We start from the raw sequence: 15,286 nt of genomic DNA, 5'->3' as shown, positions 1-15,286 counted from the left end.
CCGGCTCGCTGCACCTGGAGGAATAACAATGAGCTTCCTACTTTTCTGCCGTTATGATCCTTATTAGAGGTCCAATGGGCTGTCATGGAGCTTAATCTGTAAAATACACACACTTTATATATACATATATTAACTGCGTTTACATTGAGACTCCTGAAGAACATACACAACACATTCAGCCTGTTAGTCTGCTCTAAATAGAGGAAATCAGAGACGTACGGTAACCTTTCGAGAGAAAAACGCAATGAGCTGTTGAATCAAAATGTTCTTGCTGGAAATGTTTATTAGACAGGAAGTCATTAGAATGTGAATGTGTTAGGTGCTTTCTCGACCTCATTTCCCTATGCTCACAAAATACATAAATATTTGACATTTATCATCTTAATTTGCTGTTCAAACATTCAAAGCTGTAAATTTGTTATAGCTACACTTCTGTTAAAAACATGTTATGTACAATAGACAAGATATTGCATTTGGCATAATTACATCAATCTTATTTAATTTACAGTACTGATTTTTGTGAATGTCATCATTTGGCATTCGCAACAAATCCCAGTCTCATAAAGTGTGACCGTGGAAAGGAGAAAATAATCAGACTCAAGTTAATTTGAGAATTAATAAGACATAGAAAACGAATGAGGACGCTCTACTGCGATCACATTTTCCACTAAAACGAAACAATAGCTGGTCTCTTCGCTGTATATTCACCTGGGTTTCATGTGTAGGGCCCTACAGAATTGTAAACGAGACAACATTTGAACAACTGATGAAATTGTGCATGCAGAAACATTCCTGAACATTTCGCAACCATGTGTTGGTATTTATGCATGTTAAATAATTATTCAAACAGGTTGCAGATGGTCGCTCTACCTGCATTTTGTACAGGTAAATGAAACATGAGGTTCAGTCCAGAAGTGCCAATCCAGATTTGACTGGAACGCATGAGTTTAGATTATAAGTGTGAAAAGGAATGGCAGCCCTTATTGCGCAATGGCAGCTTGATTCTCTGTAATGCCCTGGGGAGATCGAGTACCTTTCATATGAAGCTCTTTTGCCAGGCTATATCACTTTGTCTCACTGTCTTCTAGCCAGTACGGTAAATCAGTGCTGTAAAGTGGTCCGTTGTATGGTGAGGTCTATTACACTGGATGTCTCCATTTGCATCCTAATAAAGCATCTTCGGGTTCAAGACATCCATTTTCCTTACAGCCCACCTGTTCCTTTGGCACAACACTTGGCAAAACTCCACAAAAGTCCATCTCCATTTATATCTCATGGGCATGTGCGCTCTCTACAGAAACTTGTAGGGGGTTTTTCCCACTACTTACATGGGTTCCAATCATTCAGACCCAAATTCCTAAAGGATCTAAAGGAACTATCCATGCTGCAGGGCTTTGAAAGCCCTTATAGACTTGCCCACAACTGGTTTCTAATCATTTAGACCCCAAACTCCAAAGAAACTATCGATGCCGTAGTACTCCGAAAGCCCATACACCGTAGACTCACGTACAATTGCGTTCAAATTACATAAATGGGCTGAAGGTACAATTTCACATTAGTCAATGCAAAGGTGGCAGTGCATACAGTGATTATTATTTATTTAATTTTTTTGATTCTGCAAATCTATGAAAGCTCTTTGCATGTGGATTTTTAGTAATAAGAATCGATACTACGGTAGCTTGGTCTTTAAAAAAGCAGCAACCTTTGTAAAGGCCTATTCACACCGAGTGCAAACTTCCTATTATTTTTTTAAGTGACCCATTGGACTGCAAATATGTGAATATTGTTGTCTTTACACACCTCTTTTTGAACATGAAAATGACATATGTAAGTAGTTCTAGTTTGTGAACCTCTGAACTTTCTCCTTTGGACGTCAATTAATAAAATATGTGCATATATAATAAATGAGCATAAATATAAACCCACAGGCGCATGGAAATTTGTGAAAAGAACACAAACAAAAAAATTACATATAATGCCAATTCAGGAAAGTGAATTTAAATCAATCTGCAATAAATAATCGTATTGTCAGTTTAAACACTTTATGGACTAATGTGCTCATATTTTATTTAACACCACATTTTTCCTCGCATTCGGTGTGAATAGGCCTTCAGACCCAAAGTTAAATGCAATCCTGGACATATCGTGAACATTAATAAAGAGAACTTTTAGCACCTTTTGTCTAAATAAAAAGTACTAAGTATTTTTTAATCGTGCATTTCTCATTGATAAAAAGACTCTTAAGGCAAATATGTCTTGTATCAACCACTATAAATACATATTAGCATTGATAAATCTATGAAAAATCTGAGAAAATACCCCGGTACTAAGTTCTGTTCAGAGTTAATTAAGGTGCTAGGTTAATTTGTCAAGCAAAGTTATAATTTTGGACCTAAAAAGTGCATACCCCTGTATCCCTTCTCTCACTCTCACTCAATATATTCCAGTCTATTTTATACATTTAATCTAAATCGGGAGTTTGTAATCGTAAACCCAGAGAGGTTAGGTGTAAAAGTGCAAATGGTGGGGATGGAGTGAAGGGCGCAGCGTTAGAGCTGTGAGACTTTCCTGGGAATGGGCCGGGGTCTGGGAAACTGGTCGGGTCGGCGCGGCTCAGTGTTTTGCCTTCGAATCAGGTGCGGTTTGGGAGGAACAGGTGGTGCGTCGATGCTTGGAGGAATCGACAGGCTCGGTGGAAGTGGGACCTGTCTGCGGGGGTTGTTCCGCTCATGTATGCTATAGGGAGGCGGGGTTTTGTTTTCCCGTCGAATGAGCTCGTCCGATCCACTGGAGGCGGAGTTTGGGAGGGCGTGGTCAGCGGGCGTGTTCTCAGTTCCGGAGGCCTCAGAGATGCTGCAGCGACTGAGAGACGAGATGCCGCTGCTGTAGCTTCCAGAAAGCACCGGAGAATTCGACACCAACCCTGTCGACTGGCACTCTGTGGGCGAGGGGGTGAACGGAGCCACAGAGGTCTGCGAATACACAATGAGAGAAATCATGAAGCTCTGGGCCACAATGTAGTTAGCAAAAAAAATTAATAAATAAAAAAGTTCCCTCTTTCTGCTAGCACAAAGCCTTAATAAAGAAACCATCAGCTGCAACAGAAACAACATCCCGCCTCACAGAGCTAATCTGTACACTGGAAGGCCAAAGCACAATATTCTGCAATTTTGGCTCCATTATTTCGAGGCAATACTGTCTCTTTTCATTATGAAATAATTTCTAGGCAATTAAATCCGCAACTAAGACTGCAGCTGTTTCTAGGACTTCATTTCACTGAATAAAGCGTATTTAGTCTGATTGCACTCTTGAGAGAACTTCAAACACAACATTTCCGCTAGGATAATTCAGCTATGTGCAGCAACTACAAACAAAATCTACAATTGTGTATCTCAATACCAGAGTTTAAATGTTTTTATATATATATATGTGTGTGTGTGTGTGTGTGTGTGTGTATGCATGCATGCGTGTGTATATGTATATATATATATGTGTGTGTGTGTGTGTGTGTGTATACATGCATGCGTGTGTGTGTATATATATATATATATATTAGGGGTGTAACGATACGCGTATTCGTATTGAACCGTTCGGTACGAGGCTTTCGGTTCGGTACGCGGTACGCATTATGTACCGAACGGTTCGTTGGAGTAATTAATTAAATTTGGAAAATAAAAAAGGTGTGTGAAATATAATGTTATGCGTTCAACAAGGTAGCCCAATAACCCAAACGACGTAACAGGCAACGCCCCTGACACCCCCGAAGGAAAAAAAAAACACACTTATATGTTTATGTTAGGCTACTCATCAGGCGCTCGCTCACTCAGTACGCGCTGAAGGCTCGGTACCACGGAGCCCCGCGAGTCACCTGTAGGAGAGAAAAAAAATCAATCCGTGGCGACGGTTTTGCAATCCGTCCCCTCAGTTTATAAACCATCCTCATGAATTAATAAACTGTTCACTCGGTTTAACAAATCGTACCCACGGATTAACAAACCGTGCCCACGAATTCCCAATGCGTGCGCTCAGATTGTGTAAACCGTACCCTCGGTTTTTGAATCCGTACCCACGAATTCATAATCCGTGCGCACGCTTTCGCAATCCGTTCCCTCGGATTTGAAAACTGACACGCATTTTACACTTAACAGTGAAACATGCATCTAACTCCGGCAGGTGGGGTGAGGTGGGTGGAGCTTAGTATAATAAAATCACAAAAATAAGTCTTCATGTTAAGAAAGAATTGTACACAAGCATTTCCAAAACTGTCAAAGGTTATTTAAAAATAAAGCAATTCACAAATTATTTTATGACAAACATTTTTACTGTCTTGTACTCATTTATTTAGCCTACAAATTAAAATTATAAAAAATAACTTTATTTTTATTTGTATCATTATTATATATTATTAAACAGGTTATGCATAAGAATCTTTTATCCAAAATAACTTACAAAAGAGGAAAAAATTACTCCAGAGTCAGTCACAATGCCAGGTTTATTGCACAATAATAATCAAGTGCTATTATAGATTATCAGCAATTGAACAAGATTTTAATGCGCATCTTTCTTATTAAATCTTTGTATTCCACCTCGTACTACACTTGATAGAGAATCACTTAAGACACTTTGCTGTAAACCTATTCCACATAATAATATTCAATAAAACTATATGTTAACACGTAGGAGTTTGCTGCATGAATCCGTGAGTACGGTTTACAAATCCGAGGGAACGGATTGCGAAAGCGTGCGCACGGATTATGAATTCGTGAGTACGGATTCAAAAACCGAGGGTACGGTTTACAAAATCTGAGTGCACGGATTGGAAATTCGTGGGCACGATTTGTTAAATCGAGTGAACAGTTTATGAATTCGTGAGTACGGTTTATAAACTGAGGGGACGGATTGCAAAACCGTCGCCACGGATTGATTTTTTTTCTCCTACAGGTGACGTCCTGGGCTCCGTATACGGACATCACCGCAGCGAATGGTGCATTTACGTTATAGCCGCGGATATGAGACCTTACTCTGTAGTGGAAAACGCAGGTTTTGAGAACATGCTTAATGTAATTGAGCCCCATTACAATATTCCTTCACGAGCCCATTTCAGCCAGACCGTAATTCCTGCTTTGTTCCAAAAAACATAAGCCCAAATAGAGAACCAACTGAGTAAAAACACACTCAATATAAAGAGTTATAGAGTTCAATATAAAAAGAGTTACATCTTTGTATTTGTTCACAACTACTACAACAATATTACATTTAATTTGTAAAAAAAATTTATAAGGAGCTATTTTTGTTTTATACAGTATGCTGCTAAGAAAACACCATAGAAGATGGGTAAAGAATAGCTCCATCATTGTTCAATGTAAAAAAAACAAAAACAAAAAAAAAACACATACTTTGTTAGTTTTAATAAATAAAACATTTAAATAAAAATCAAGGAAATTTATCTGCCAATTTTTTCTTTTTGCTGTATCTAAAACGTACCGAACCGTACCGAACCGAACCGTGACATCAGTGTATCGAACCGAACCGAACCGTGAATTTTGTGAACCGTTACACCCCTAATATATATATATATATATATATATATATATATATATGAATTAATTTGGATATTGGAATTATATTGGATATTTGTGCAAGCTCATTTTCTAATAATAACTAAACACAGCAATATGTAATCTTCAGCAATTTTCAGAATCAACATCCATTATTCATATTGTACATTATAATGATGTGATGCCTAAATTACATTTTAGTGTTTTGCTTTATTTATTTAGACGACATAATGTAGAATTAGCATATTGACCATTTGTTAGTTAGCCACCATAACATAATATGTAGCTTTAGTCTCCATGGTTATCTGACCGCATATTTCAAACATAAAATGCAATCTTGTTTTGAAGATCTCAGACTATCCAATACAAACTGGATAGTGTGAAATATCCTGGACCAGAATGGAAATTTGCACTGGTCGATGTTGGTTTTTTCATCTGTGACTGACTGTAGTCAGTACTTTTGTGTGTGTGTGTGTGTGTTTGGTCATGCGTGTGTGATATGTCACAGTATAGCTTCAGGCATGAGACTATTTCTGAGGCAAACAACCACACACAGGTGGTCACACAGGTTATGCTTTCCCTTTCTAACTCACTAACCGGAATTCCTTACGGAAATCCACCAGCATTCCTGCTGAGATCTCTTTCCATCCGAATCTATCCTTCTCTGCTTTGTTCTTAGTAGCATGACAGATTTTATGATTTACAGGAGGAGGAATGATTTGATTTCTATGCAGCCATCTACACTTTAAATATGAACAGTTTTCTTTCTACATGGGATAGATCCTAGAGTTTTACACAGTGTGTTTTTGAATACCAGGTGACGGATCAATACGTGGCACCAGACAAGAATTCAGGGAAACGGAAAGAAATGTAATTACCAAGCTCATGAGACGCACTGAATGAGGCGGTGTTGAGTAGGAGTTTCTGAGAAGCCATTACAGAGGTGTTCTGCTTTAAGGACTGTTCCTCTGAATGAGGAGAATGTGCTTTTATTTAAGACCTGAATACACTCACTGCAACACCGATAGCAGTAGCTCCAACCTTTTTTAAGGTCTGTGACCCTTTTTGACTATTATGCCCTTTGAAAGAAAAATACTGTGGTTTCTTCAATACAGATACCTGCGCTTTCAATAAAGCTGTCATTTTTTCTTCACTGCATTGGTATCATACATAAACACTGCGTTGGACTCAAAAATAGTAGGAGAGACAACATAAGTGAAATACAGTATACTAAAATTAAAAGGTTTGGGGTCTGAAAGATTTAATTTTTTATTTTTTTCTCTTTTGCACCACCAATGCTGTATTTATTTTATTAAAAATAAAGTAAAAACTGTAATATTGTGACATATTATTAAAATTTTAAATATCCATTTTCTATTTGAATATATTTTTAAATGTAATTTATTTCTGTTATGCAAAGCTAAATTTTCAGCATCATTACTCCAGTCTTCAGAGCTCATTCTTATAAGCTGATTCACTGCTCAAGAAACATTTATGATTATCAATGTAGAAAACAGTTTTTCTGAAAACTGTGCTAATTTATTTATAATTTTTTAAGTGAAAGTTCACAAAAACACCATTTTATTTTTATTTTTGATTAGAAATCTTTTGCAACATTATAAATGATTGTCCTGTCACTTTCGATCAATTTAATGCATGCTTACTAAATGAAAGTATCAATTTCCAATATCTTAATAAAATCTTGAATGGTAGTGCATATGTATATTTGTTGCAGCAATATATGTGTTCCACCATTGAGATGGGTTAGTGATTTCTTGAGGATCTGCACCGGACGGATGCCAACCCAACTGCTCAGAACTGGGGTGAATCGGTCTAATCGTGGGCCCAGTTGGACTGACTTGAGTCTGACCCAGTTTAGAGTCCCCAGACACCACAGTAAACATCCACACACCAGTAAATACATCAAAGGTCACTTCGCGAAACACCCCAGACATCAAGTAAAGGTCATACCTTCTGCGGCGAGCGTGATGTCATCACGGGGGACTGTGATTGTGTAGTCTTGGCAGGAGATCCTATTAAAGGACACAAAAAGTCAATCTTCTTCATTTGATACAGGAGCCTGGGACAGTAAACATGGTCTCGGCTGTCTATTAATCAGAGAAACGCTTTGTCAAGGTTGCTCTGCTAATGCAAAACATTTTAACCATTCAGTTTAACCAGTTCTTTTCTAGGAAGCTCAATCAGAGTCCACAGATGTAGACCCTTAAAAGGGTCATATCATACTTTTTATAATGCAATTTGTTTCCTGGGGTCTACTTATAATGTTAAAGAAGTGTCAAAAAGAGTAATAATTTAGTTTTTCATGACCATTTCCCATCCACTCTCTGACCCTATTTAACTGACCATTTTTACAGTATTACATAATAATACTAGTTACTTTAAGAGAGTTACTTTAACTACTATACTTATAGTAGATTATATATAATGTTAAATATAGTAAATATACTAGCTATAAACATACTCCATAACAATTATAGTTATGAACTCCGATAACAGTAATTTATCATAATGAAATTAATTAAAAAATAATACAAATATGATAGAAACACTAGTTTTAGATTAAAAGATTAAATAAAATAAATATTTTCGTTGTATGTATGTGTGTAAGGCAATGCAGAAAAGACCACGCAGACCGACATCTGGAAGGTAATGAAGAAGAAACGGTGCAGACTGAGGTTTAAAAACATGTCATGCAGTTTAAAGACATAAATGCTGCAAGAAAGCTCATCAAGAACGATTAGAAACAAAAGAGTGTGTGGGAAGGATCCCGCTGGTTAGATGATGTGCCTTTTCTCATTTAATATATGGAGAGAGTATCTTCAGATTCTCACTGATGTGTTCAACCGGCAGCCCTCATGATCCAGAGAGACCAAGAAGTTAAGACGAACGAGAAACCAGGAGACTTTAGAGCAGAAGATCTGAGAAACAAAAGGAGCGGTCGGAGCGGATTTCTTTCTTTACCTGAGTACGGTGGTCTAGGAGGGACAGGGGGACACTTTCCATTAAAATCAGAGAGCGGCGTGTCTAGACTCCAGCTACTTGGTGCAGGCTTCACCACTTTCACACACAAAACATGCATTTCAGGTACATTCATTCAAATCAACTCAAAATAAGATTGGCAAAAGCAAATCAAGGCTTAGCCTGTCCTGCTACAACTTCCTGCCTCAAAAACAAGAAATATATCAAACGAATCGTTAACATATATTTTCCATTTAATGTCTTATACGGAAAAAAAATATCCCCAAAATATTCAATATTCAAAACCATCTAGACATTTTTTTCCCCCCAGGTCAATGTAAATAACTTAGAAGAACAGATGAAATAAAGATGATGAAATCCCCTCAACATCTTCCTGTCGATCTGAGTAAGCGTGAGTCTGTTGGTGAATCTCTTTGGTGGTTCAGTCACAGCTGTCACAACACTCAGGAGCGGCGAGCTGTCGCCCAGCATCAGATCCAGCGCGCTGATCGCCAGACCCCCGTCACTTCAGACCACCCTCCTCACAGCAGGGAGGCAGACTGAAGATTCATACGCTCACATGCACATGCTCACCTTTGTCGGGGGTGGAGATGTTGGGGTTACTGCGAGGCAAGGTGGCGTCACCCGCTGGGTGTGGAACTGGCCTCTGTGAAAGAGAGGTACTGTCACACGAATGCGGATGTGATTTCCGTCGAGGCATCATTCAGTGAGGCTATAGATTTAATATTGACATATCCATTACATTGCTCGTCTTTGAGTGTCTTTATATTAGTACTTAATCACGATTAAAAGCATCCAAAATAAAAGTGTTTGTTTACATTATATATGTTTGTATATTTATTATGTATACATAAATACAAACAGATGCATGTATTTATTTAAGAAAAATATGCTATGTTTATATATTAAATATACAGTGAAGTGAAGAGGTTTTTAAGTTTTTTTTTGTGTGTGTATTTGTCACACTTAAAAGATTCAGATCATCAAACAAATTTTTATATTACACAAAGATAATGCAAGTAAAACAAAATGTTGCTTTAAAATGATGATTTCATTTATAAAGGGAAAAAAAGCTGTCCAAACCTGCCCGACACTACGTGAAAAAAGTAATTGACCCCTAAATCTAATAACTGTTACAAAAACTACGTTTCTTGTAATGAGTGCTTTCTTGTAATCAAAAGTTTATTTCTCATGATTGAGATTATTTAATTTGTGAATTAACAGAATTCCCATTCCCCAGAATCAGCAGCAAATCGTAAAAAGGAGGGAAATTCAATTGTAAAAAAAAAATAAAGTTTTAATTATGAGAAATAAAGTTTCAGTCATGACAAATAAAGTCTCAATTACGAGAAAGTTTAACATTTGGGAAATAGTCTTAATTGCTGTTAATTAAACTGTGAAGAAGTCCTGATTTAACCTGATGATGTTGCATAGATACTTTACCTCACTAATAATTTCTCTGAGACACATCCACAAAATCAATTTTACATGGTCATTTTTTAAAAAGATGCAGTTAATGCAAATCTTACAAAGATGACGGGAAATAGAGGTAAACCCAAACAGTACACAAAAAAATACCCTCCTACAGTATGTGACCTGAACACTGGTGAATATTAAAAATATTGATATTCAAATCATCTTCATCATACCTGTGCGGGATCCAGGGGGTTTGGATATGTGGCACTGCAGGGTCTCTCTCGCGGCGAGAGGCAGTTCTCTCGGGAATGCTTGTGTTTATCTGACATCTGTGGAGAACCTGTGAAGGGTGAGGATGTGTAAGCAAGGGTGTGATTTCAGCAACACACTGACACGAATGCCCACACACACACAGAAAGAGGACATAGATCTTGCACTCATTTCTTTGCTAACTAGCCAGCACATGAAATAAAGGCTAGCCCTCGTCTTTCCCTCCCGCTAAGGCGAGAATTGTTCTGCTGGGGTGACAGACGGCTATTTCTCAGGGAGAGACAGAGTAGCTGACATGGGGAGCTGCCTGGACCTGCTCAGAACACTAACTTCCTCCTCCAATACAGGACAGGAGGCCACGGCTCCCTTATTTGCTCCGGTGATAGTCATCATCAGTCTAGAGTACTTCAAGCTGCATTTTATGCCGTCTGTTATTCTCCAGAGGCGCTTCCTGTCTGCCGCTGCTTTATGGGGGTCTCTATGGGAGGCATGGAGGGCTGCCAAGGGGAGACTATAAGATTACATAAATGTCTCCATACATATTCCTGTTTTTATGACCTGTGTCTGCAAGTAAACACATGCTGGATGGAGGGAGATAAGAAGCCATGGAAGAGCACAGGAGAGAGAGAAACAAAGGGGAGAGTTCTGCTATATATCAGGACGCCAGCTTTCTGTAACCCACAGCATTAAATGGGCCATAAACTTCGCTGTGCTGTAGCATTTTATTTTTAACATGGAAATCTGTTTATTACGGTAGCCTGATTCTGAATCAGTGTTAAAAAAAAAATTAATTTCAATAAAGCTTAAAGTAAGAGTCACAGTTGTAATTGCGACGAATAATAAAGATGCAATAGGAAGAACAGTAATAATTTCTCACAATTTATGTGATACATATGTCTAGAGTCTTAAGTCATAAGAAATGAAGATATATTGTATTGTGAAATCTTAAAGGGGACCTATTATGCAAAAAAGCAATTTTTATAAGGTGTTTGAACACAGTGTGTGAAAACAACCAGCACCTGTGTAAGACTCGTGTAACATATTTTACATCTTGTAAAAAGGGATATTATAGTTCACCTTTAAGACTCAAATACCAAAAATAAAGTTAAAACTAACAGGAAAAAGTCACAGTTACTGGAATAAAAGGGAAACTATGACTTTGCATTACAATGTCACAAATAAGAATTATTCATTTTTGTTGTAAAACTGTTTCTGTAACTTCAGTTTTAATTTGGGTTTACTAACCTCTCTCTGACCTTTAGGTAAAATAAATAAATTGGTTGCTGTAATATTTAACTTGTGTTCTTGTGTTACTGTGCCGGCATCAAACCTCTCACAGCTCTGCTGTGTGAACACCGAAATAAAAGCTTGCTCTAGACATGCTGCAAAAGAGCAAAGGTTTCTTCTCACCTCTGGCACTGGACGGAGCCGAGCTGGTCACGTTGGGAGAGGCCGAGTGATTGGAACTGAGACTTGAGGTAGACGGACTTGGCTGGAAAGACAAGAAAAAAATGTGAGAAACATAAGAAAGAGTCCACAGACTTCTTTGTTGTCGGTCTATAATATGGAGAGGTTATACAATAATCATTCGGTCTGGGATAAAAGAAAAAAGCTAAATGATCTGTCTGTCCAGTCTATAATTCACTCCTACAAATCTGTGAGAGAAAAGACCGAGTGAGACAGGAAGATTAAGCAGGGTTGTGAGAGAGACAGATGAAAACAGAAAGAGGGCAATTAGTAGAGAAAAAGAACAAGAGAGAAAGAGGGAGATTAGGAGGAAATATGAAAGACAGCGAGAGAACAGAGACTGTGTGTGTGTGTGTGTGTGTGTTTGTGTGTGTGTAGTTAACCAATGGCAGCCCGAGCACTCACCTGCATGTTAAAGACTTCATCTGAGCTCTCTGATTGGCCGGTGATGTTGCTCACTTCATTGGAGGCCTGCGATGACAGCGAGGATGAAGAGTAGCGGTTGATTGCCGGGTAGCTGAGGGGACTGAATAACATTCAATAAAAATGGGGACTTTAATAAGTGGCATAATTATTTTTTATTTCATGTTCATGGTGAGAATTAAGGTAATACTGTGAGTCATACAATTAAGAAAAAGCTATATGAGACATTTAAGATTAATACAAGAGAATATCTCTAATATACATTCAGGTGATACTTTGGTAAACCAGTTAAACCCATCTCTAACAAACAAAAAAATTGCAATCAACCACCCCTTTAAATCAAATCATTAAATCAAGTGATTTTGGAGTCAGTGGAAAGAATTTCAAGCATATAACGCTATTCACAGAAAGTGAGATAAATGTATTGCATCCGATCACAGTAAATTGCAGAAATTAGCATGCTATTATTTTCCCCAACCCTACTTCTATTACATATATGAACCTTGTATCTTCTATTAGCTATCCTGTTCTCTATATACAAGCACTAGCCACTAAAAAACTAAACAAATTGCAGACTCAAACCCGAAAAGAGCTCCTGACCTGCGGCGTGACACCACACGCGCTCCTCCCTCTGGACTCATTATGTTAGGTGCTGAGTTTCTTCCGGCTCGAGGGCTTCCGTTGGTGAAGTGGATCGGACTGGCGCGCACATAGGCTGGAAACTCCTTCGGAGCGTGGGAAAGAGAGAAGGATGAGTGCACGACGAACGGCTTGGGAAATCAAAAGAATCTGACTGCTGATATGCACCTGTATGCCGAGGCTGGATTTCATCAGATGAAACTGATCCACCAGTTTCTTGTGCAGAGGCCGCATGTCCTGAGGAACGAACTTCTCATGCACCGTCAAACCAAACTCCAGTATGTGAGCCTGAAGGACAAAGCATGGGCAACGTTCATGACAGTGAATTCTAACCTCTATAGTAATTAAGTTCAATCAGAATATTGAGTGGTAAATAATGTAGCGGTGAGATTTGAATACTGTATTTTTCGGACTATAAGTCGCACCTGAGTATAAGTTGCATCAGTCCAAAAATACGTAATGACGAGGAAAAAAACATAAGTCACACTGGACTATAAGTCGCATTTATTTAGAACAAAGAACCAAGAGAAAACATTACCATCTACAGCCACGAGAGGGCGCTCTATGCTTTCTTTGGTAGGTCACAGGAGCACTGAGCAGCATAGAGCGCCCTCTCGTGGCTGTAGATGGTAATGTTTTTTATTGGTTCATTTCTCTCGGTTCATGTCAAATAAATTTTATAAATAAGTCGCACCTGACTATAAGTCGCAGGACCAGCCATACTATGAAAAAAAGTGCGACTTATAGTCCGGAAAATATGGTAAATCATGAAAAGTACACTTTAGATAACTGAGTAAAACATTTGGTCCACCCACTTTTTTTTTTGTTCTTTAAAATAACGCAAGAAATAAAGTCTAAGCTGCAGTGTACTGTAGTCCCAATAGTGAATTAGTCCCAATAGCGAGAAATACATCTGTAAAGTCAGAAATAATGTTGCAATGTGTAAAACTATCTAAAATGAGTCGATAATGAACATTTTCTGCTTGCAGTTATTTAGCATGAATTTTATGTAAACAAAGATGCAACAAATCAAGAGTAACAAGATGAAAGTCATTTATTAAAGCAGCAAACAGGATCCATTTTTATTTCATGTTGTCTTTTAAATAGCTCACTTCATAATTAAATGATCAGCTAAATATTTTCTCCCCCTTCAATCTTTAAAAGTTGACTTTCATGCTTGTAACTGGCTTATATCCATGGTTACTGTCTAGACAACAGCATCATGTGCTCGGCTCTGGAGAGTTCCTGGTTACTAAGCAGCACGGGCATGAAGGGAAGAAGTGAGACCAACAGAAATCCAGCTAGTGGAGATCATAACGGCTAAATCCCCAACGCAGACAGACGTGAATGATGAGCGCGAAACATAAATGAATGTACAATCTGGTGAAGATTAGATCTGGTTTCTTGAGACAAACCTGCTCAAACATGAGCTCTCGGAGACGGCCGATTTTGTCTCCGTCTTCAGGGTGATTCATGATGTAGTCCTTCACGAAGAACGCCTGCGAGAAATAAAAGACAAACAAAATTACACTCCTTAACCACAATGCATTGTGCCTCGCCAGCCTCCACGTTTTGTGGTGCGAGTTGGAATTTACCTTGACATTTTCTGCAAACAATATCGTGCATAGTTTAGTCATGATTGATATTCTGTTTTAAGGGACATGAAGTGCTAAAACCAAATAAAGTGCAAGAATGTGAGCTTAAAAACATGTTTTCAGATCAGACGGTGTATCTTTGTCGATCCGTTCCAAGCACGGTGGACTGGTATCTCCAAAGAAACAGTGGGAGAGCAGAAGCTTCAGGAGGCAAAACTCTCAGACTTCAAAGATACCAGCATGCAGATTTTTCCATTGCCTCAAATATGACATTTGGCCTGAACACCAGCCGAATGCTACCAGCGGATGCCCATTTAAACTGCAGCTGCATGCTACACCTGCAGATCACAGTGAGTTTTAGTGACTGGCTGGAAGTCATTGATTTTAGCAACCTTAATTATGACATGTTATGTAATATTACAAAAAATATATATTTTAAATATGTCCTTTGTAAGTACTAACACACAGCTAATATTCTAGTAATATGCATGTTATTAGCTACTAATAGTGATAATTGGTCCCTAAACTTAAATGAAAGCTTTTTATAATAATAATTATAATAATAATATTCATTCATCCATTTCGTACATATGCTACAAAACAGTGTCTATTTATATATTTTAAGTGCATTTTACGTGGCCAGTGTCATTTTTAGTATGTTCCCTGCTTTGGATAGATGTATATTATATAGAGCATTTTACAAAAACATTTTAATTAAAGTATAAATAAATAAAAAAATAAAAAAAGTTTTCTCTTATATCTTATATTGTTTTGCTTTTTTAATGTAATAATTTGAATAAACGAAATCATTAGATTTTAATTGAATATTTGCAAAAATAATACTTCCAGAATTTATTTGGGCTTTGGTACAATGAGAAAAGGTATTTAATTTAGCAAGTAACATTGTCTCGACTATAA

At 37.8% G+C, this 15,286-nt stretch overlaps 1 protein-coding gene across 4 annotated transcripts in view; it reads right to left on the bottom strand.

Moving 5' to 3' along the window:
* Positions 1–263: 263 nt before the first annotated feature.
* LOC127956417 (dedicator of cytokinesis protein 4) overlaps positions 264–15,286 on the bottom strand; it is an 85,112-nt gene continuing 70,089 nt past the window's right edge. For 2 of the 4 annotated variants that reach the window (XM_052554291.1, XM_052554292.1), the window contains 10 exons: positions 14,189–14,272; positions 12,942–13,061; positions 12,735–12,859; positions 12,117–12,237; positions 11,655–11,736; positions 10,208–10,314; positions 9,132–9,204; positions 8,541–8,636; positions 7,530–7,591; positions 264–2,972 (listed from right to left, as the gene is read on the bottom strand). In XM_052554291.1, the coding sequence (XP_052410251.1) occupies positions 2,550–2,972; positions 7,530–7,591; positions 8,541–8,636; positions 9,132–9,204; positions 10,208–10,314; positions 11,655–11,736; positions 12,117–12,237; positions 12,735–12,859; positions 12,942–13,061; positions 14,189–14,272 (1,293 nt within the window). In that variant the 3' untranslated portion in view covers positions 264–2,549. Of the gene's footprint in view, positions 2,973–7,529; positions 7,592–8,540; positions 8,637–9,131; positions 9,205–10,207; positions 10,315–10,341; positions 10,826–11,654; positions 11,737–12,116; positions 12,238–12,734; positions 12,860–12,941; positions 13,062–14,188; positions 14,273–15,286 lie in introns of those variants that run through there. The other 2 variants (XM_052554294.1, XM_052554295.1) reach the window with 2 other exon arrangements.

This window comes from Carassius gibelio, chromosome B4 (genome assembly GCF_023724105.1).
Source record: "Carassius gibelio isolate Cgi1373 ecotype wild population from Czech Republic chromosome B4, carGib1.2-hapl.c, whole genome shotgun sequence".
In the NCBI taxonomy this organism is placed as follows: domain Eukaryota; kingdom Metazoa; phylum Chordata; class Actinopteri; order Cypriniformes; family Cyprinidae; genus Carassius; species Carassius gibelio.
Note: the sequence above shows the minus strand (reverse complement) of the source record. Positions and strands in the feature narration are given on the sequence as shown.